General features: G+C 36.4%; 1 protein-coding gene across 1 annotated transcript in view; it reads left to right on the top strand.

The window, feature by feature from the left end:
* Positions 1–24,628, top strand: part of LOC145295977 (rab GDP dissociation inhibitor alpha-like) — a 171,077-nt gene that overhangs the window by 29,590 nt on the left and 116,859 nt on the right. The window contains exon 2 of the mRNA XM_080141916.1: positions 19,682–19,789. Coding sequence (XP_079998042.1) covers positions 19,682–19,789 — 108 coding nt within the window. The remainder of the gene's footprint in view (positions 1–19,681; positions 19,790–24,628) is intronic.

Genomic DNA, 24,628 nt, shown 5'->3' with positions numbered 1-24,628 from the left:
GTAGCTATGTCTGAGGTATCAGTCATTGCGGTTTGGTCCCGTAGTGCAGACTCAAATGCCTCAGCATGACAAATATTTTGGTTGAGAGTTCTTAGCAATCCGGCTTTTGCCAGTAGATCGGTCTGAAGCGTATCATTCGATATCCCTTTGATAAATTAGTCCTTGATGTAAATGTCGGACAGGTCGTGATCGCAGTTGGGGCATGAGAAATTACAGTCTATGGCCGTGGACCTAAGACGAACAAGGTATTGTTGGATGGGTTCATCTTCATGCTGTGATATAGATGCAAATGTCATCCGATGGACCATGGGAATTGATTTTTGAGTTACCAATGCTTCTGTCATCTCTAGCAGCTTGTCTGGGTTGGTGGTGAAGAACTTAGGGTACGTATTTATGATTGCGTTTTGGACGGCTTCATCAGCGCAACTGTATAACTGGATATTGGCCTGAGAAGTTGGCATGTCCGTTATTCTGGTGAATACTTCCCAATCAATCTGAAATTTTCTGAATTGTTGAGGGGTCATTTTGAGATGAAGTTGGGGAGGCCTGGCAGCTGGTGCCTTAGCATAGGTGGTCTGGGTAGCGGGCTCCTTGGCTTGTCGAAGGATAGACAGCTTCTCCCATTGTTGTGATTCCCAATTCTCTTAGCATGGCTCGATCCATTACTTGAAGGTTTTCTTTCCTCAGTTTTTCCTTCACAAAAGTTGCAGTGTAGCTCTTGGCGGAATCGGCAGCAATGCCTGCTTTGAGGAAATAGTCTTCCCAATTTTCTGTCTCGAATCCTGTTCGTAGCGCCATATTGGATTGTGTAGTGGACTTTCGGTCAGCGTTCAAGTTGTGGATAACTTGGCAAAGACTAAAGTTACCTCTCATGAAAGAGGAGAACTATTTATGGCACAATGGGAGATTCCATTGTGCACACATGGGCCAGTCTATTCTTTGGATTATGATTGGCTGAATCATCTGATTGGATATGCTTGTACATAAATACAAGCCCTCAGTCCAGCTCAATCTGGTGTCTGTCTTGTGCATAAGCCGAGTCTTTATCATCACGTTGGTTTGTTATTTTTTCCTGCGATTGTTTCACATATTGTTATTATTATTGTTATTGCCGTGTTAAATTTGTTTTATTTGTTAAAGTTGTTATTGCTGTTATCTTCCTGCTGTTATTTTTGAACGGGACTTTTACCCTATTTTTTAAATTTTTTTTTTTAATTTTGTTTTTTTTCCCTCTCTAACCCGTCGACCATGGCGTCCGCCAGCAATGTGCCATCGGAACAGGACAAAAGTGGCGAACAAAAGAATGGGTGGGCGAAACCACCCAAAGTTAAAATTGACGTTAACAACTTTTTAACGGAAGCAAGGAAATGTCTGCAATATGTTACAGACACAGGAGTTACTTTGGAAGCACCACGGCTACAGGAATTTGTCAAGAAAACGATTTCACTTTTTGTGATTGATCGCAAGACCAAAAAATTGATCAGGTCAACTAAGGAAACGGTAACCAAATTACTGGCAACGGCAGGAATGCGTGCGGATCGTGTAACGAAATGCAGAGGCTACAATACCTGGGCCGCCCTGTTTAAAACAGAGGAAGAATGCGTCGCACTAACCAAAAAGGAATTCATTACACAAGACTACATATTAAGAATGGAGTACCTAGGACGGAGGAGAACGACTGTTTCCATTTTCGAAGTTCCAGGGGCGGTCCCAGGTGAATATCTAGCTGCCTACCTCCTGAAATTCGGTGATATCACTGGTATAGAGGTGGACCAGTACAACGGAGTCTGGTCCTTCGATATCCTATTAAACAAAGAAGCTTTCCTCGAAATACCCTACTTCCTGGAAGCGGGAGCTGAAAAACTCCCCATTGTGGTCAGAGAGGAGGCCGACCTGCTGGATTTGTAGTGAAGTAGGTCACTTAACTTACACCTGTCCGAAAAAGATAAAAACCAATGTGACAAACTTGTTGGGCACCTCGAACCTGAGGCTAGAACGCCAAATACAAGCAAAACAATTGAAGTGATTAAAGAAATCACAACAGAAGAATTCGAGGAAAAATTCAACTCCGAGATGGAATCGCCCAAAAAGAGAGAATGGACACTGGTACCGTTTACTAAATCGCCTCGTAAAACGTACGCGGATAAACTGACCAAAGAGCAGATATTAGACATTAGGACCAGTAAAGACCCGGGGGGCAACAAGTTTAAGGCCCTGTTAAAACTAAAGGACTCGCTTGATGAAAAGCGCAAGCAAAGCGAGAAGAAAAAAGAAAAAGAAAAAAAGATATTAGATTTCCCCGAATCTCTCTTCCCCGAAAAGCCTGCCCCTCCTCCAAAAGAGAAAAGATCACCCCGTAAAGCGCCACGCCTCTCTCCCGCAAACGTACCAAAAAGAGACCCAAAGTTGACAATCCTTGGCTCCCCATCCAAAAAGACCCCTAAACCATCCCCTAAACCGTCTCCATTCTGCTCCTCAAACAATAACCCCCCCTCCCCCCCGCTTCCCCTATGAAAATTGACATGCCCCCTCCTCCATCACCTCGCACTTCTACTTCTGAAAAGAAAAGACAAAGAAGTCCCTCCCTGGAAAAAGACCAAAAAAAGAAAAGACCCCCTTTTTTTCAGGGCAAAGACGTGTGTAAGATCACGGCTGATATAGAGGCCATATCAAAAAATCATAATAGAAAAGACTACCGAAACCTCTACACGGTGAAGCAGATAAACAAACTGGACATTACAAACCCAGAAAATTTTCCCAATGCCAAAAGGCTTTTAACTGTGGTTAGAAGTCGTGAAGAGGCCAAAGGAGTTTGGACTATGCTGGAGGAAGCAAACTCTGCTTTTAATATCATTCCTCGAGCAGCCTTTTTTAGTGACTCCGACATACTTAAAATGGAGAAACTATGTGTTGGACGGGTCCCCATAAAAATCCACCCATCACTTTATAGAGCGATTAAGTTAACATTTCCTCTAGACATCGGTGGTCTGTCCCCTGATGGGGCCATCACTAATGAGATGACCTCTGGGTCATTGGGGACAGCTGTCGGTGTCTTGGCACCGTCCATGTTTGTTAAGGATACCCAACCCTAGATAGATCACAATGGCTTTAAGGTTAGCTACTTTGAATGTCCGAGGGTTGAGGGACGCCTCTCGTAAACTTCGAGTTGCACGCGACCTTCAACGCCTCGGGGTGGATATATGCTGTGTACAGGAAACGCACTTCATTCCCAGTGATTATCAGGGTGTACTGCTTAGGGACTTTCAGCTCTATTCAGCACATTTTGATTCCCACTCGAGGGGTGTTTCCTGGATAGTTAGACGCACTCTGGATGCTTCGTGTGACCCAGTCTATGCTGATCCAGAAGGAAGAGTGCACATGCTGGATGTTACCGTAAAGGATGTGGCATTTCGATTTATTGGGATTTATGCTCCCAATAGCCATAGCGAGAGGGTTTCCTTTTTCAGGGGGATCGAGCCCTTCATGAATTCGTCTCGGCGGATAGTTTTAGCGGGAGACTGGAACACGGTCCTGGATCCCGATTTAGATCGCGGGGGTAATACTTCAAGGGCTACTAACTAGAACCGGGATGCTAAGGCGTTTCGAGACTTTATCGACAAGTTTGATCTTGTCGATAAATTTCGAAACGAAAAGCCCGGGGATGTAGTTTGGACTTGGACAGCTAGACGTGGCTCCGATCCGGTGCAACTTTCGAGTTACATCGATCGGTTCTTAGTTAGGAGAGTCGACTTAGGGCTTTTAGACTGTCCAAGTTTTCATAACATAGTTTATTCGGACCATAGGTTAGTCCGAGTTCGGGTAAACTTAGATAGCGTTAAACCTAGGATGGCTAGTTACTGGAAGTTCAACACGTTGTTGTTTGACGTGAAGGGCTTCCGGGAACAGCTTTTACTAACAATACAGAGGGAATTGACGGGAGCCATTATCGGGAATAAGTGGTGGGGAAAACTTAAACAAGTAATTAGGTCCTTCGCTGCTGATTTTAGTCATCGACTCAATCTTAGTTCTAGAGCAGCGAAAGCGGCACTAGATTAAAAAGGGCGGTGGAGGAGGGGGATAGTGATAGTTATACTTTAATTAAGGCTGAACTGGACTCCCTGGATAACAGGAAGGACCAGGGTCTAGTAGTTAGGGCTAGGTTAAAAAGAGTGCCGAACGAGGCAACAAACATGGCCGCGTCAATGCGTGCGGAGGAGCGTCGACGTGCGACTGATCGACACATCGCCAGTGTCACATTGCCGGACGGACGAACCGTAACATCAAATGATGGAATCCTGGAGGGTTTTCGAGCTCATTTGCAGGAGCTTTTTACCATGGAGCCCGGTCTGGAGATTGAACAGTTTGACATGTACTTTTCTCGCCTTGAAGCGACAGAAGCAGCTACGTGTGAAGGTAGCATAAAAGAGGAAGAAGTCCTTGAGGCTCTGAAACAAGTCGGGCTAGACAGGACCCCTGGGATTGATGGTCTGCCTTACGAGGTGTACTTGAGGCTGTCGCCCATTTTTATTCCTTTGCTGGCCACACTCTTCAACTCCTGGTTTAGGAACGGATCTATACCTCAGTACTTTACCAGGGGGATCATTAAATTGCTTCACAAAGATAAAAATGGAGGGGATGGGATTAGCAATTTCCGGCCCTTAACGATGTTAAACACGATTTTGGCCAAGATCTTAGCAAATCGTCTGCAGGTTGTTTTACATCGTCTCATAAGTTCCGAACTGACGTGTTCTGTTAAGGGCCGGACGATTCAAGATAATTTGCACGCGATACGCTTGATCATAGAGAAAGTCGACACAGAAGCCGCGCTGATCAATTTAGATCAGTCCAAAGCATTCGATAGGGTTGACCATCGTTACCTAGGGGCTGTTCTTTGCTCGGCTGGGTTTGGACCCCAGTTTCGCTCATGGATTCGCCTCTTGTATGCTAACCCCGGTGCTATGGTGGAGGTGAATGGGGTGAGATCGAAGCCCTTCAGGTTAACAAGATCTATCTGTCAAGGTTGTCCGTTATCACCCATGCTGTATGTCATCGCGCTTGAGCCCTTTTTGCGCCAGCTTAGGGTGAATCCGGTCCTTCGCGGGATTACTTTGCCAGGTGGTTCTACCCCAGTAAAGTATACCGCCTATGCCGACGACGTGACTGTGCTTGTAACGAGCAATGCCGAGATTAGAGTCGTCGACATGGAAACAAAACGGTATGCACAGGTAACAGGGGCCATAATCAACCACGTTAAGTCTATTGGCTTACGTGTTGGTGCCTGGAGGGGAACGCCCCTTCAGGGGCCCTTTGGCTGGACTGATGGACCCTGCAAGCTACTCGGCGTCTGGTTTGGCCCCGACCTCCAGTTGGAGAAAAATTGGTCGGAAGTGTTGAAAGCGGTCAAGACCACAGCTCATTTGTGGTCTTTGAGAAATCTAACTTTAAAGGGTCGGGCGGATGTATGCAATACTCATATCTACCCCCTGATCCTATACCGTCTATCAGTGCTTCCACTCCCGGACTCCTCACTACTTGAACTAGTGTGTGCTTTTTTCGCGTTCTTATGGCGCGGAAAGCAAGCCATGTTTGCTCGGGAGATCTGTTGCCTGCATCCGTCTGAAGGCGGTCTGGGTATGCCTAATATCAAAATACGTAGACACACTCTAAGGCTGATATACCTGGACCGAATGTGTACACCTGACTTAGGGAACGGTGTCTTCTGGATGGAAGACACTAAGAAAGCCTTTCCGGCTTTACAGAGTGTGCATTCGGCTGAGGGGGAGGCACGCAGGAGGCCCCGAAACGAATGCCATTTCTATTACGAGTGTCGACAGGCGTTGAGGTTTCTTCAACGGGTGAATGAAAGCCTCTGACACCCGGCTGTTGTCTCGCAAAGCGCTATATAGGGTTTTAGTGAGGGGATCTGTCCGAGACGAAAAGATTGAGGAGTTCGGTTTCACGAATGAGGAGCGTCGCTCGATATGGCCTTGGGCGCCCGGGATGAGCTGTTTTGATAACTACGAGGCATTGCTCACCTGGCTGGTAATCCGAGATGCCCTCTGGGTTCACAAAAAACTTTTCATAGCGGGTTTTACAATGACACCTAGTTGTGTCCGATGCGGAGATTGGGAGGAAGACCTAAGCCATGCTTTCTTCCGCTGCGCTATCGTTCGACCGTTATGTGAGTTAGTTGAGAGCTTCACGGTTCGCATACTAAACGGGCGTTTTTTTGTACTGGATGCGGTTTCCTCGTGCTGCAATTGGGCGCCGAGTATGAAGAAAGAGGAACGTTATGTTTTTCTGTGTTTACTAGCTGTTATGAGAGGCGTGATTTGGTCGACACGACAGAAGGAGGTTTACGGAGATGAGACCTTCACTGCTCCCCAGCTTGTTCTCATGTTCAAGCATTGGTTGAAAATGCGAATTAAGCTGGAGAAGGTGAAACTCACTCCTGTGAATTTCAATGAAAGGTGGGTGAAAGCTTCGCGACTGTGTAGAGTGACTGGAGCTGGCCTTGAATTCGTTTCTGATTTGATTTAGGTCAAAAAGGATTTTGGGTGTCCTGAACTAACAAGACATCAGTATCGGACCGATTAGTTTAGTATAGGTTAGTTAGGCTTTATTGTTTGATTTTTTAGCTTAGCTAGAGTATGTATGTGTTCATCGTCCCAGTCCCTCTTTTAGTTTGCCCTTCCCCCCCTCCTCCCCAACCTTAGGTTCCATAATCCCCATTCCCGACCCCAATTAGGTGACGGATGGACTGCTTTGTCAGTGATGCAGGTCGTTTTTATGGTGTTTATTCAATAAAGTCAGTTTTCGTGTGGATCTGCGTCTTTTCGACTGACAAAGCTTTCTATCTGCCACAATTAGTAGTGGGGGGCTCTTTTACTTACTACTATTTTTTTATTGTAAATATTTCATTCTTTTTTGTATATAAATAAGACATTTTAACAATTTAGTGTTAAGAAGTATATAAATAAGACATTTTAACAATTTAGTGTTAAGAAGTATATAAATAAGACATTTTAACAATTTAGTGTTAAGAAGTTATTTACATCAGTACTTTTTTCTTTATTCACTGGAACAAAATTTATAAAACATTATTTTGTGATAGGAGTATATCAATTTTTAGTCAATTATAGCTTTTCTGATGGGTCTCTCACCAGAGAATAAGTTCAGCTCGGCTAGGGATTTTTATCCTGCGTCCCCAAAATAAACAATTGACCATTCCTGAAATGATTTACTTCTTGACTTTGCAGTGGGAGTTTAGTTCTGTGTAGTTCTAGGAGATCCACCTTCTTTGACTTTTTTTGCAGGTCAGTATTTTTATAAAATATCGGGCTAAAAACACTGGCTAAATATAAAACCCTTTATAGTGTAAACTATAAAGGGTTTTTAGCCAGATATTTTATATGATCTTTGGATATTTGATACGGAATAAGTTTATTATTGACAAACAATTTTTCTTTTTTTTTTTTTTTCTTTTTTTTTTTTTCTTTTTTTTTTTTTCTTTTTTTTAAGGGAACAAAATTTCTGAATAAAAAAAATTATTAATGTGTGTTTTTCATTTCTTTGTAAATGAATTTAACTGTTTTCAAAGGAGAAGAAGCAAAATGATATTTAAGGATATTTGTTTGAAAAAGAAAAAATTTAATTAACTAAACATTAGGAAAACATTTTTGTTTGTTTTTGTTCAATGAATTTAAATGTATGCATTATTGGTCCACCGACTTAGTCAGATTTGGACCTTTAGAATTCACCCTCGTCTGTTTGTTCATAAATTTCTCAATAACTACTCATTACATTTTTCTGAAATTTTGAATGAAGTTATCATCACTCAAGGGAGGAAATGTAACATTCTCAGATTTTTTATAAAAATTCAGCTTGTGTCACCAAGAGATTCAAAAGGGGTTAAAATGGCCAAAAATAGTACTTTTCAGAATATAGAATCTTTTCCGACCATTAGATTTAGCTGAGAATTACCCAAAAGAAAGATCACATGGATATACATCTGGAAATGATATTTGGTCATGGGAAAATTCTGGTTGAGTCCCCAGAGGTCAAAATAGCACTTTCTGGGACATAGAATCTTTTCTGACCATTAGTTTTGCTGAAAATTATCCAAGAGCAAGACCACATGGATATACATGTGGAAACTTAATATTGGACCCTGGGAAAATTCTGAGTGTTTTAGGGGTGAAAAACATCTTTTGGTGCTAATTTTTATTTTTCTACTAAAATTTATACTTGTCTAAATAGGGATTTTAAATGGTACCGAATTAAAAAAAAAAAAAAAAAAAAAAATCAAGTCATGAAACTGTGGCAATTTGGTTGTTTTAGCCCAATGTTTTAGATCAGACCAGGGGTTTAAATGGTCAAGATAAGCAACAGTTCTACAGCTGATTTTTGGCTAACAGTACAAGGGAAGTAACTTTTGCAGACTCTATTTTGCAAATATTGATTATATATCTTTTAATGCATCTAAAACCAAGCTTCTCTCTTTACATCATCAACATTCTGATCCCCATCTGGCATCAATTGAAATGAATGGCTCTCGTCTTCAGGAGGCCTCAAGTTTTGACAAGCTTCTGGGCTTGACCATTACTCCTGATCTTAAATGGAACACGTACATCAAATCTGTTGCCAAGGCCGCTGGAAAAATGGTGGGATCTTTCTATCGATCCAGTATATATCTCTCTGATGATGCAATTCTCTATCTATATAAGAGCCAGGTACGTCCAAGGATGGAATACTGTTGCCAGATCTGGGCAGGAGCTGCTAGAAAGGACTTGTCCTGCCTTGATAGAGTTCAAAATAGACTTCGTAGCCTCGTAGGAGATGTCCTTTTCTCTTCCTTGCAACCTCTATCTCACAGAAGAGATGTTGCGAGTTTGTCTCTGATGTATCGTTATTTTCATGGAAAGTGTTCGACTGAGCTTCAGTCTATGGTCCCCCCTCGCCAAACTTTCACAAGAAACACTCGTCTAGCTGTAAACACTATCAATAATTCCCCCCACTCTTTATCTGTGCCTAAACCTAAACGTAGATTCCATGAACAAAGCTTTTTTATTAGAACTGCACGCCTGTGGAATTGTCTTCCGTTTTCCTGCTTTGCGGCTGACTACAATATGGTTGTCTTCAAGTCTAACGTAAATAAGTTCTTGATGAGCCGTTCCATATAAGTTATCAAATTTAACAAATTTTCATTACTAATGATTATTATATTGTCCAATTTCTACTGTACACTCTTTAACCCTTATACTTGAGTGGCCCCTTGGCCTTGATAATGTGTTGATACCTATGAGAAAAAAAAAAAAAAAGTCCAATGTGAACAAGTTCTAATTGAATCGTCCCCCTAAGTAATCCAAGTTACAAAATTCCCACTGTTTACTATGCTAAAATCACAATGACTAATGTATACCTATTAACCCTTATCCTCGAGTGGCCTCTGGGTCTTGATAAGTGGTGACACCCATGTAAAAAAAAAAATATATATATATATATTCGTAGATTGAACTTTAATGTGCGATTGGTTTACAATATAAGATTACAAACTACTAAGCAGACAACTTAATTTTTTTAAATGCCTTCTACATAAAGATCCAACCTTTTATTTAACTATCCCTTCATGGTGAGGTAGTAAATAACTTGTCAATTCAGATTTGTTTTACAATTCAAATTGACTATGTACTTATTCCAATTCATGTTACCTGTGAATGTTAGGCTGGGGAGTTTAAATAATAAACTCTCAGCTGGTGTTCATCGGCAATCATGGAGATTTCATCAGTGATAAGAACCTTCAAATTCCTGTACTTTGTACATAGATTAGAGTTTTATCAGAAAGTGTCTTGATCTGCTATGAAAAATAGGAAGATGAAAAGCCGTGTAAAGTGTGGTGCCGTTTATTTTACTGGCTGCAGTACCAGTGGAAGCTGTATATGGAACAGCTGGATGTTCCATATCCTTAGGAGAAAGTGTTCACTTAAGGTAATCGGCTATAAGGTTACCACATGACTCTTTCCAGTTTCACAACAAAAACATGACAATGGCATCATTTGGGGGACCATATAGTTTTTGGCTTGTTTAACAAAAGATTACAAATAACCCAAACCACTAAAATCCACATTTTATTTATAGGACACATTTTACTATAAATGAATGGAACCTTTCATTTTTGTGATAATTTCCTTTGTACACACATTTTTAACAAAAACCTTTGTGCCTAATTTTTCAAAATGTGCTGTACTTTATAAGCAAATAATTAAGTATAGTATCTGTTCCGTTAATGAAGTAGAAATCATTCTAAATTGAGGCAATTTTATTTTTTGTCTTGATCTGTAGTGTCCATTTTTGGGGAGCTGGATTTTCTAACCAACCTTGTATTTACTCTCCTCTCCACAAAAAGTTCCACTTTTCCTTTGTGGAGAGTTGAGGAACACATGTAATTGATAACAACTTCAACTAAATGCCCTCCTCCAAAATGAGATTCTACTCTTTTTAGTTTTTTTTTTTTTTTTTTTTTTTAACTTTGTTCAAGCTGGGGATGAGGCACCCTACTTGATGCTAAATATTCACTCGTTAACTTAGCAGAGTTGTAAGATTTTGACTGTCCCTTTAAGTGCAATTGTTTGAATTGCTTTTACACTTGGTTCACCAGTTATATTTGCAAGCTAGTTTTTGAGCTTTTTCAGTTGCTCCTATAATTAACTTCAATAATTCGTCCTCATAAAAATAATTAAATTCTACCTATTTACACCATTAACGATTATTTCACTTCCACCTTACACGCATTAACCCTTAGCCTCGAATGGCCTTCGGGCTTTGATAAGCATTGATCCGCAAGTTCAAAAAAAAAAAAAAAAAAATTACTTATACCTAATTCCTTCTACCATTTTGAAAATGTGAAAAGTTTGCTTTTTTTTCATATTTTTTTTTCAGGGTTTTCTGATGCTTTGGGACTGGACAAAAGTCCATATAAAAAATTTAAAACACATTTTTTATATTTTACTTTAAATTTAATTATCAATGGTGTTTGTCTGTATTGTTCTTTACAATGTTTTATTTAATTTTTAAGCATTTTTCGGGGCCTTTAAATCAACTGCATTCTTTTAAATGTTACCCTAGCAAATTGAGACAGAGATGCAAGGTTATGTTTGTTTTTTCTTTCTCCCCCCCCCCACAAGTAAAATAAATTTATATTGATTTTGAGAGTATTATTTTCTATAGATGTTAGTTTAAAAGCATTTATTTTATCATTTATTTTACTAGCCATGAAAAGTTACGTTTATAAAAAAAATTGTTTTTGGAATAGAGAAATAGACTAAAAAGTTTTCAATTTTGATTGTCCCAACACTTATTTAATCCAAAATGGCTGTTTTGGGGGTGCTGTATATCCCCAAATTAAATTAACCTTGTGTTACTTCAGTTTTTGTGAAGGAACAGTAAATACACATCTAGGATTTTTGGATTAGTCAATATTAATTCTCTTCTTTTTCTCATATTCAAATGTTTCAATTCATCTACTCCAGCTATATATAAAGTAACTTGTTCATTTACAATAAATATTGTTTTCACAATATTTACGATGGTGAAAAAAATAACAACAAAAAAACATACCACCAATGTATAATTTCAGGATTTTTAAACCTATTTGAAATGATTTTGATAACTTCTTTGAGACAGTTTTATAAACTTAGCATAGATATGTCATCTAGTAATTAGTATCTGAACAGTCTTACTAACAGACATGCCCTATACATATTAAAATAATTTGATCAGAATTATCTTTTCTTGAAACTCTTGAGTATGAGAATGAGTGATTGGTTTAATGGTCATAGAATTGGCTTTACAAATTAGTTCGTATCAGATCGGCTGACGGTAAGGAGTCTGGCCTGCAATTTCCCTCCAGCTATATTTAAAGTAACTTGTTTGTTTACAATAGGTTTTAGCATTAAATAATTTCAAAAGGTTCTACCATAAAAATAAGCAGACCAAATTTTACTGGAAAATTGTAAAATTTATAATCATTGATAAGTTTAATGCCATAAATTGTCACAAAAAATCAATTTCTACCTTTCTGCTTCTTTCTTGTTTGCCTCTTTTCTCAATTTTAATCTCCAATGTTTAAAAAAATCTTTTTCTCTATCTGAGCGTTTACACATAAATGCTCATTTTGTTTTAGATTTTCCAGTCATACTGTTGGATACCCACTCTTTTTATTTGTGGTTCATTCCATAACAAGTGTCTGTCATGAAGGTTCACTATTTGGTATTAATTGACTCCCACCTCCCTCTTTTGGATCTATAAATTAAACCATTGCTGAAATTTTCAGACAAATATTTTTTCCAGATTTGAAGAAATTAATAATTTTAGAAATTTCCAAAATTGTAATGTTTTTTTTTTTTTTTTTTTTTTTTTTTTTTTTTACACTCTTGTGCTGAATTTTCTGAAAATTTCAAATTTCTTGGTAATAGATTAGATAAATCACCAATGTTAGTGCTCCTTTTTCTATAATCTGGCTTTGTAGAAAGGGTCGATTTATTTATTCAGAACAATTTAAATGTGTTTTTTTTTTTTTATCACTAAAACTGAAAAGTGAAATATATTGCAATTCACTTCAATTTCAACTTGCGAGAATTTTTTTAAGCTATTATGAAAATAGCTTTTCTAAATAAAATTGAACCATTTCTTTGTATGAATGTATAATTTTTTTCTTTTTCAATATTTTTTCTCAGCATACCTCAACTTATTTTTAGTGCCAGCAGTTTATTTTTTATATGAAAAAAGTGATGTTTTTCACGTTTTGTGTGTGCGATAATGTTTATCTCTATGTATATGAAATTAGTTCCATAAAAGCGAAAATGTTTTGTGTGCATTTTCGTGTATGTCCGAGAAAGGCTTTTTTTTTCAGAGAAGGGATCGGTTGCCTCACTTCTTAAAACTTTTGATAACTAAATGATAATATCTATGAGTTAACCAGGGTCGCCTGTCTATTTAATTTGCCCGACTTTGAAAACTTTCAACAATTTTCGATCGCCGCATGTGCATTAAGCTTTTTCGTATAAAAAAAAAAGATGCGAACAGACTCGCGGTAAATAAAACACTGTCCCGCACTCAAAGTTGATGTCATTAACTCGTCAAAAATGGGCACCTGCCAAGTCACACATTTTTTTTTTTCACACTTTATTATTTTCCAACTGCGCGTCAAGACTTCATTTTTTTTTTTTTTTAAACAAACAACCGGACAACGATTTTTGTTTCCATTTACCAAAAAACACACACGCCTACAAACACCCGGGCAACGCTGAATACCCCCCGCTAGTCTTAAAGAAAAATGAATATTAATTTTGGGGGTTGAAAACTTGTTTTTGACATATAGTTATTATTATAGAGATACTGATGGCTATCTATCCTGCATCAGGAATGCATAAAAATCTAAAACAAAAAACAAAAAAAAAAACTCTTATCCATGTGTCCCAAAGACTCATCTTTGCTTTTTTTCATTAAAAAAACAAAACAAAAAAAACTATAGATTGTGATGAACATGGCTAATTTTTCAGGCATAGGAGTTCTATGGTAAGTTGCAAAAGTAACTACTATAACTAACAGCATCCACCTAGGGTAGGGGTTTAAGCCAATTCTAAATGAGTTCACTGCATCAAGGCAATTCACTCACATGACCTGCAGTTAAAACTCTGCATACTTATGCCATTCCCAGTTTCAGTAATAAATACAAAAACATGATGGCCAGCCACTAGTTCCGTTTTTAGTTTCACTGTTCCAATCCAAGTCTTCAGATAGTTGTAACTCTGTGCAACAAGTGCAATTCCTCCTTAGTGTAAAAAAATATGACCAAACTAGCAAAATCATCATCTGAATAGTCTAAGTTAATAATAAAACCATCATGTCTAACTTGCATGCCAGCAAAGTCCATCATGCCTCTGTCAAAGCTCCTATCAGTAATGTAACACAATCTTACACATTTCAATAGCTAATGTATTGAATCTTCTTAGTATGATTCATAACGCATTAGAGATCAAGATAATTTTTTCTTTTAATTATAAATTGATAAAACCACTCAATTGTGGACCATGTAAAATCAGTCGAACAGACAATTTGGTAAAAAGGGCAAAAAAGGGTCAAAAGTATATGCTACTGAAATTGCTGTAAAAATGTAACCATTGGAGGTAAAAGCTTGAAACTCTGCAACTTTACTAATTTTTGGATGAGGAATTAAAAAAAAATGTTTGCCTTGTTTCTAATAACAAAACTTTGCCACATAGGGAATTCAAACTCGCCAAACAAGGACAGACAACAATAAGATTTAGAAATTTGTTAAACAAGAAGTCACAAGTCTTTTTTTTTTTTTTTTTTTTTTTTTTTCCAAGCATTGAAAATTTTTTTATTTCAACTTAAAAGACAAGTAAACAAGTAAGATATTTTATAGGCAGAGCTTTTACTACAATTCCTTTCCTTATTGATTTTCTCTCAGAATTCTTTCGTAGGCTTCTGCTATGGTAGATATAGCAGGAACACGCCAAATCCTACCATCACTTGAAACTGGCATTACCTCAAACCCCCATCTGTAAACAAATGCTACTCTACTTGTGCAATTGTCATCTGACAAAGGCCATCGAAAAAAATCTTTTCTACCTTTGGTTTGAGATAAAAATTTTATTACAGGAGCTGGATGCAGATATAACCTCATATAAAATATAACAATATCGTGCACACCAAATTTGAAAAACATTTTTTTTGTGTGCAAAAAAAAAAAAAATAAAGCGGCGTTCACCAAAATTAGTGACATAACTTGAAGTAGCCTAGAAAAATAATACGACACAAGAAAAAAAATTATATATCTACGATGGGCGTGCAATAAGTAATGGCCCTGACCCACTTCCCATAGCAGTAGAGCAACGAAACTTGGCACAGTTATTAGTCTTAGGAACCACCCAGAGTTATGCATTTCTCCCATTTTTGATGTAGCTCTGGAGACCGTTTTTGTAGAACACCTCAGGTTGGTCTTCCAACCACGACGTGACTTCAGAAATCAAGGCTGCATCATCTGGGAAACGCTTTCCTTTCAAAAACAACTTCATGGCTGGGAAGAGGTGAAAGTCAGAGGGTGCAAGGTCAGGAGGATAGGGAGGATGGGGTAGGATTTCATAACCACGCGTCCGTGCTTCTGATCTGGCAACAGAGAACGAAAATGTAGAGATATAAATCATTGTACATGCAAAATTTCAGCTAGATCAGACAACTGGATGTGGGTTAGGGGCATTACTTATTGCACGCCCCTCGTATAAGCAAAAAGATTAAATTTTATTTAAATCAAAACTTTATCAAAATAACCCCAAAAAATGAGATATCGCAAGTTGAAGTTAAGGGAAATTTAACTTTATTTACCAGTTTTCATATCCTCAAAGAGGCTAGTTTGAGATACCTACTGTAACAACACTCTTGTTTGGGTGCGTGAGTAATAGATCAAACAGCTTGGGTGAAAATTCATTGTGGCTCGTTATCTCTCAAAAAATCTCAATCGGCAGAATCGAATGGTGTAGTTGTAGTGAAATCAATGAAACAAAACTGGCAAAAGTGGCTTTGCTTGTTTTAGGAAATTTCTATGCCTCCAGTATTTTTCTTTGTTTTTTATTCCCCCCCCCTCTCCTTTTCTGTAACCTATAGGTAAATTTGCATTGTATTGGCCTCAAAAACTCTTCAGTCAAATGATGCCTCAACTGAAAATATGTTTCCTTTAAAAAACATGTTTTAGAAGCAGCACACTAATCTCTCGAATTGTCTAGAAGACCTACAAAGATTGGATACCTGGAAGGACAATCCAACAAAACAAACTGGCTGTGCTCAGTTGGTGACCTTTGTTAGGAGACCAATTTTTCTGTTCAAGCAGACTAATCTATACTGGTTTCAGAAGCCATGGAGCATAATCTATTGATGCAAGTAAATTTTAGGTTACATAGATGCATGAAATTATATTTGACTAACCCTACATTCTGATCTCCAACATTTGCATCGATGGACTGATTATTTTTCAGCTTTACTGTGTACCATACCTTTTCAAGACCTCACTCAACTTCGATGGTAGATACAAATAAATTTTGTAAAAAATTAGAAAATAAGGCATCTCTGGCGATGGTTTTGAATCTCTTTCACAAGATTAAAGCAATGCTCTGCTCCTCTCCTTCAAGGAAGGTGATAAATCGTGCTGCAATAATTATTAGCCTTATTAACATTTGCTACCATTTCCAAAACCACTGACGACATTGTTGGCATGCATTCATCAAATGAAGAATTGCAGCACTTGTGAATTCAGCATGAAGGAGAACATGGCAAAGGTCAAGCTGCTGACAATTTAGATTGTTTCAGATATTTTGAATCTATCATCATTGCAACAAGTCAGGGGAAGCAGCAGAAGGTATAATTATGAAACCCGCCGGTACGTCGCGTCACCCAGTAAGCCCTTCTTCAGTGCGTTGGTGGAATCGTCCTTGCTGCAATGTCCACAAGGCCGGATCTTCTGTGATCGTCTAGAGATTTCGTCTTCGGAGATACCGGGTGCTCGTTGACGGAAGCAGTTTCACAAGTAAAAAAAAAATAATAATGAAAACATCAGCACATCGAAGAATTTTGAATAAAAAAAGACTCCGGAGATTGGGTTATATGGAATGTATTAAAAGAAAACCATAAAAGAAATATATACAAACATGTACAGTTTGGAGTATGAATTTGTAAGCAAGCATTTAAACTTCTAAGTGGGGCTTCCCCTTGCTGGAATTCACAGGTCTATTAATTTAACCTTTTTTAGTTATCGGGCAATAGGCGAGGGGGGGGGAGAGAGAGAGGTGAGGTGGCTTGACTCTCGGACTTGCTCTGTTTTTCTCCGAGTTCCCAGACTCTCTCTTCTTCTGTTTTGCTCTGACTCTCTTGGTCTTTATATAGTAGAGCACTGGGCGGGGCGGCAATTCCCAATTCCTTCTCGACCAATCAGTGCTCGATAACCAAATTGTCTGATTCTCTCTCATTGGATAATTTGACTGATGACAAAAATTGGCCACCTCCCACAATCCAAGAATAATTCTAACTCCTCCCCGATCAATCAAAAACGCCCGGTGGAAAATAACCAGTTTTCTCTCATTGGAAACTGTGTAATACGCGATAATCACGTAAGCAAGAAAACTGCGCCTCAAAAAAAATAATGCTTCGTTAATTCTGCCCTTAGATGTGACACGTGTCATTATCAAAGGAAATGAACAATTTATTATTCTGTTAACATCTCGACAAAATATGTTATTGAAAATTGTCAGGTGGCAAAATATCTTGATCTATATTTCAGAACTGCGATTCGGTTTGAGAATGAAACAGTTAGGAATGTTATTTTGGGTTCAAATGGTTTTATCAGTCATACCAAATCATTTAATATTTGATTCGACCAACATTCTTTGAAGCCGACAGATGCGTGTGTGAAATTTTAATTCCAATGAAATTATTTATCCTTGTTTTGACTTGTCACATATATTTTGTGACGCTAACAAATACGTGCGTGTGTGTGCGTGTAGTTTTTAGTTCAAAGCAAAAACATAATCTACCTTTTTGTTGTTTCTAGCTGACACATGAATTGTGTCCTTGAATTTGTCAACAACAAACGTCGGCGCATCCTTTGAACCTGACCATGCGTATGTGCGACTTCAAATCAGAGAAAAAATATCAACAATCGAATTATGCTTTGAAGAAAGAAAGAAAAAAATACTTTGGCAGAATTGAAGCCAGCAAAGTCTTTCTTCTTTTTCGATGTCGGCCCGGGACAAAAATATTAACATCTATCTTTAATTACCCGATATTGCCCGGGATAAAATATTAACGTTAAATAAAAGCGTCACATCGACCCTAATGGTCTGACGCTGCCTCTTTGGTGTTACATAATGACAGCATTGGAAATGTCCACTTTGTTTTTGTTGTTTACAATCTTGATTGTGACTCTGAGAAATTAAGCTAGCTACAAAAATCAGTTATCAAACGTTTGTAATGGTTGCAAATCCTAGTCTTGAAGTTGTTTTTGAAAGGAAAGCATTTCTCAGATGATGCAGCCTTAATTTCCAAAGTCACGTTGTGGTTGCAGGATCAATCTGGGCTGTTCTACAAAACTGTCTCGAGCTGTATTAAATGATTGAAAAAATGGGTAACGCTGGGTGGTTCCTATGTAGAGAAAGACAAATAAGTGTGCCAAGTTTTGTTGCTCTTCTATGAGAAATGGGTTAGGGGAATTACTTTGTGAACACCTGTTGTAAATGGCTAAATTTATATGAATGCCTAAACATTTCAAATTTGTGAGTTATTTTTGGATAATTCTTTCTTTTTTTTACCTTTGGAAAATTTAAAATTATTTTAAGGTTTCATAAAATTCAGATGTATTTTATGTCCAATTTGATATCCAATGACAATAAAAAACACTACTCCAAATCTTATGTGCTTAATGTTCTTAATTTGATATCCAATAAAAAAAATTACTCCAAATCTTATGTGCTCTAAAAGTAAAACAAAAGTTTAGAAATTTTGCCTATTCCTTCAAATGCCTGAAAAATCTGTTTGAAGAAACCAATTGAGGCCACATTTTCAAAAATGGTCCGATATTTCCAAATATGTGAAAATTCAAAACAAAATAACCTTCAGAATCTTGTTAAACTTATACAGATGAATTTAGGCTGAGAAGAGAAGGCAGAAATTACCGTCTTGTACTCCCTAAAAATGAAGGTACACATTCATTTAAAAAGAAAACTAATATTGAAAAGTAACTAAAAACCAAGAAAAGCTTGAAAATCAATTTTTTCTTCGTTGTATGAAATTTAGAGACTAGTTCTTCATGCCACTTTGCCACTATAATCAATTTCAAACTTATTGGTATTTATGGTATTATCAGTAGTAACAATAGCATAACCAGTATATTTAGTTACTTCAAACCAAATTTGGTTCAATGCTATTGCATAGTTTGGAAGCCTCACTGCCGAAATAGATTAAATAAGAAAAATCTTACAAGAAAGAGACCACTTATTCCGTACATGATATTCTCTATCTAAACGAGGCTCCAACAATAATCCCAATAAAAAAATGAACTGTTGTACCAAAATATTTATAAAAATATCAATTGCAATTCTCGAATCATTTTTGCAGTAAGCATATTAAGATTTTATCCAAAATTGAGTATAGTTAGCATTTAATTTTAATGAAAATTGGAAATAAAGTACTCAATTTACATTTATTACACCCCTTTTGAATTTATTAATACATTCAAAGATATTTTTGTTTTATATATTATCCATTAGCAATTCAATTAAAAAAATTTTTTTTTTTTCAGTCTGACAGATCTGCTATATTAAGTTGTCATTTGAACATGTCTGCATATGAATATTGTTGTTGCATATTTAGTTTAATTTGTATAATTTGATGGTGGCCATTTAAATACATAAGCTGGTTATTCAATTTGGATCCCCCCTCCTCCTCTAAAGTTTACTTTTGTTTTAACAATTTTGCTTTACTTAAAATTATAAATAATTTTGAATTATAAGCCAACTGGCTGTTTAGCAAATGAAACATACATTTTATGTTGACCTTTTTATTTTAATCAAAATAAAACCAATTTTAATATGTAAAAAATTTTGTCTCTTTCCAGGAATGTATCCTCAGTGGTATGTTGTCTGTGGTTGGCAAGAAAGTGTTGCACATGGATCGCAACAAATACTATGGAGGAGAAAGTGCGTCTATGACTCCATTGGAAGAGGTATATTCTATATTTTTTCTTTTGCCGAGATTCATTTAATATTTAACATAATTTACATTGTTTCAATTCAGATTCTAATTTTCACTAATTGCTACACTTTATAACTCTTGTGTTTTGCTCAATCACTTTTTGTTCATTTCACAAAAATTTTGGGAGTAATTTACATTTCTACTAGTCAACAAGTCATTGAAAAGGAATTTCTTCATTTTCTGAATCTTGAAAATTGTCAAATAGATAAAGTTATGTCTAATTGCACTTAAATTCTAATCTTATTCTGATAAATATTAAAGTGATCTTTGGAAATTATTTATTAAAATGAATTCCTTCTGCTTTTAACTATTTTTACACTGATGAGGAGACACTTAAGAAATTACTCTCTGATATGCCACAGAAACATCAAAAGGTGCATATTCACAAAAGGTGATAAAGCCGTTCACCCATGACAGTCAATTTAGGTGAAATTGACACCTGCCTTTAAAAGAATAAATGTTAAAGCTCTACAAATTCAATTTTGTTTTTAAGCAGAATATATACATATATACATGTCGATGGGAACACACGTGAGTTCACAAAGTTGAAATATTAAAATAAAACACGAAAAACACAACATCAATGTTTCACTTATATTTGATGGTTGCACTTGGGAGTATGTATGTCTTCCCCCCATTCTATCGATGTTACGTTTGTCTGTCAGTTGCCATTCGTCTCTATTTCTGTTTCGCAGTCAACTCTAAAAACTATCCAACCGTTGTCACTATCAGCTCCCATCCGCTGCAAATGGCACCTAGCTGTTTTCTCTGCGTCGCTCCACCCTGGCTACCGGAAGCTGCCCTTCCTCGTTTTATCTCTTCTGTAGGTTTCTATTGTCAAATCTAAAAGGCTTGATCTAAAAATACCTGCAGATTCAGTGTTTGCTACTTCCTATTTCATTGTACATTTGTATGACACTTCTTATCTATTGTTCCCCCTCAGCACTTAGTGACTCATGGGACACCTTCATAGTATCACAATGCATAATATAATAAAATGGAAGCAGTTATTCCTGTTTACAAAATGACACCATAGTAAAGAAAACACTGAGACCAGATATTAAACTAAACCAGCCACGTTACCTGCCTGTATCTCATGCATGTTTTTGGCTAATAATCAATCAGTTTAATAACAATTGGTAAATTGCTACAATTTCTCCTACCCAATTCGCTCTCCCAATTGTGACATGTTTAGAGGTGATAGCAGGGCAACTTACCCACTAATTATTTTCTACTTCCACTATCCCAGTTATCATGGGAGCTAATATTTCATAGTCTACGCGTATTGTGATTCACCGTAATTTTGTTTTGACAGCATGTGATTTAACCTTACACAAACAGATCATTATCTTGATAACTAATGAATGCGCCCTATTAGTTTCACTTCCACTTATGACAGCACTTTCATTGACTGAACAGACACAACCTGTCATTCTAGGTTTTGCATCCACCAAACAGAATGCTTATTCAGAACATCTTGGCATTTTCCATTACAAGCATATCATAACATCATTTACCTCACTTTAAAATATTTTCTCTTTAATAAACTCAACTTAGAAACTCTTAGCTAAACTTAACATTCAGTAATTGTCTTTAAGAAATGTTATCATTAATAATTTTCTACATTATCGTTTTCCGTAACTAGCACATCATAACATTTAACTTGATCTTAGGATTTCTCTTTGGATTTATTTACTTTCGTAAAACTAACTCCGGGTTCACACAGGCTTGAAAAGTCCTTGAATTTTGACTATTCCCCTGAATAGACCTTATTTCTATTATTACCTTGAAAAATCCTTGAAAATATAAAAAATGTCTTGAAAAGGCCTTGAAAATCATATTCTTTATGTCCAATAAAAATTTGTATTGAAAATATAAAAAATAAATACTATTCAATTATTTTTAAAGTATTAATAAAAATAAAATTTTTTAAATATTGAAAATAAAATGGAAATATATTATTCTGAAATTGCATTGTATTATTGTAGATACAAGAGTTACATCCCTTTATCATGAAACTACCCTGTTTTCCATATAATCTATAATAATAAATCTTACCTGTCTGTTTAAATGTATGTATGTATGTTTGTATGTCTACCTAAAACTTTCGACAGAGGCAATGGATTTTAACAAGATCGGTATCGTTTTGAAGCTCGGCCCTTCGGACGACAAATATTGAAAAATTGGCTTAAAACATTAATTCCTTCCTTTTTATCATATCACTAGCATGGGTGTCCGGTGTTGATATAAGCGAAAAAAGCGACCCCCTCCTTGTAGAAAAGTGCCCAGTTGAGGGTGAAGAAATTGATGTTTTTAGCCAATTTTTTAGTATTTGTCGTCTGAAGCGTCGAGCTTCAAAGTGATACTGATCTTGTGAAAATCCGTCTCCTCTGTCGAAAGTTTTAAGCGGGCCTGCAAACATACATACATACATACATACATTTATATATTGGTAGCTCAAATTTTTGACCCAAATCAATTAAAAAGATTGCCCTATCTCTGAATACCCTTTATGTAAAATTTCAAATGTTTAGACCAGAAATTGTCTGAGTAATTTGGTAGAAACTGCAGAGATCAAATTTTTTTTTTTAATTTTGACCCCTGAACATTTATTGTTTTGAGGTCAAATCAATTTATTAAGTTAGATCCATGTCCAAGCAACCTATATCTAAAATTTCAAATGTTTATACCCAAAATTAACGGAGTTTGATAGTTCTCAAAGGTCACATTGTTGAACTTTGACCCCTTAACAGCCGAACAGCTTTCTGTCCGAAAAATGATTACAAAGATTTTTCCAAATCTCAGTACCCTGTATATCAAATTTCGAGTCTGTAGACTGAAAATTATGTACACCGACAGACATTTTCACTTTTATAGATATATAAATTGTTTATACATCATTTTGTTTTGAAAACTTAAATTTTTGTCTCAAAGGCCTCGAAAAATTTTGAAAAGTCCTTGAAAATCTGTATTGAACCTTGCTAACCCAACAGAATAAAAACTTAGCAGTTTCGATTTGATTTTACTAAACAAAATAGTTTTTTCTAATTATTATTCATGTTTCATAATCCCCGTTCCATAAGCTTTGCTGCTTACCACTTCACAAATGGGTATTTATGTAGAATACTTACAATACTAGCATAATAATGACAGATTAAATTTATCATCACAGTTAACAGATAGCACGGTCCATATTCTGCATAAGAACAATATGCTCTTTGCTTAACCAATAGTTGCCTTGGAACAAAACATGACATTGGTCATATTCGCCTTTGAGCGACTGTTACAGCCAGTGTTAAGGCAGCAAATGATCACCAATGACCTCAGGTAAATGCAAGTAATCACATCAAAGCAGCAGTATTCAACAGCCCTTGCCCATGCCCGCTAGAAAATCACTAGACTGAGGAAGCTTTTTGAATGCAGCTTGGTACTCTGAAGAACTGCATATCGTCCCTTGGCCTATAATGACACTCGACTGTAAAGTAGATAATCAGGTCTGGATATAAGTGCACTAGCTTCATCAAATTCTTGGATGATCTTTAAGTTGAAACAGCATTTATTTTAGGCCCAAATAACTTGTAATAACATTTCTCATAAAAAGGTCAATCCAAACTTCAAACAGAATTCTTGTTCCTCTAATGCTGAAATAACTCTTGAAAAATTTTCAGAACAAACACTTTTATCTCCATAAGCCAACTGCTTGCTTTCAATCTGTCCTTTTCAGTTAGTTGATCGCCATATATGCAGATTAGTTTATTTATGCAAATCTATCATTGTGAATAGAAGTCTTTCGTTTTTCCTCTGATTAGCAGTCATGACATGCAAAATATCTTGTTTGCTTTTTAACTAAGTTTTTCTTTCTTTTCTCTATTGTCACAACTTTTTATACCCCAAATTTTTATTTTGGATGGAGTCATGTTTGTAATAAAGAGATAGCCAACTGTAAATTAAAATAAATCACAGGAAAATTATTTTATTGTATATGTGGTTTATTCCAAAGATTAATTTATGTCATAATTTTAATACAATTTCAGGCATATGTCCCTCACAGCTAACACTTATATTATGGTGTAATCTAGAGGTCCAATTTTCACAAATTCTGTGCATTAAATTTGGCTTTATTTTGGCAATAACGTGTTGAATGTTGTCTTTCAAGTGGTCTATTTATCAGATCTTGTTTATCAGCATAGATACGGGACTTACGTATCCCTAAAGAAAGTAATCTAATGAGGTTAAATCACACAAATGAGATAGCCACTTGACAAGTCTATTTCGTGATATTATTTGTTCATCAAATGTTTCTCTCAGTTAATTGATCATATCACTTGCATTTTGCAAGCACCGCTTGTGTGTCAGTGTCTTCATAAATTGTCAAATCAAGCTGAACTCAAAATAACCAATAGTTGCCAAATCTTGAGTTAAAGAAAATAGTGTCAATTGCTGTATTTAAAAACAAACACTATGAAGCTGATCTGATATGCATGCAGTTTTGTTTTCTTTTTGAGGATACCAGTCTGTTGAAGTTTTGTTTAAAATGTGTATATGTGATCATTTCCATTGCAAGATTTAAATAAACTTTTAACAGTTGTTCAAATGCTTTTCATTTTTTTCCCCTCTTTTCTTTCAAAATATCTTTATAAAATTCTTTTTATAATTTTGAATTAAATGAACTAAATGCATTTCTACTATATTTATTTCACTTTTTTCATCTGAAAATATTCTATACAGATTCTGAAATTTATTCTGTTAGATGTTCAAATAAATATTTTTGTTTACGTGTTTATATTTGTATTGAAATCTGATTATTTCT

This window comes from Euprymna scolopes, chromosome 2, assembly GCF_053919585.1.
Source record: "Euprymna scolopes isolate OS-2025 chromosome 2, ASM5391958v1, whole genome shotgun sequence".
NCBI classification, from domain to species: domain Eukaryota; kingdom Metazoa; phylum Mollusca; class Cephalopoda; order Sepiida; family Sepiolidae; genus Euprymna; species Euprymna scolopes.
The sequence above is the reverse complement of the archived record's forward strand: the minus strand, read 5'-3'. Positions and strand labels throughout refer to the sequence as shown.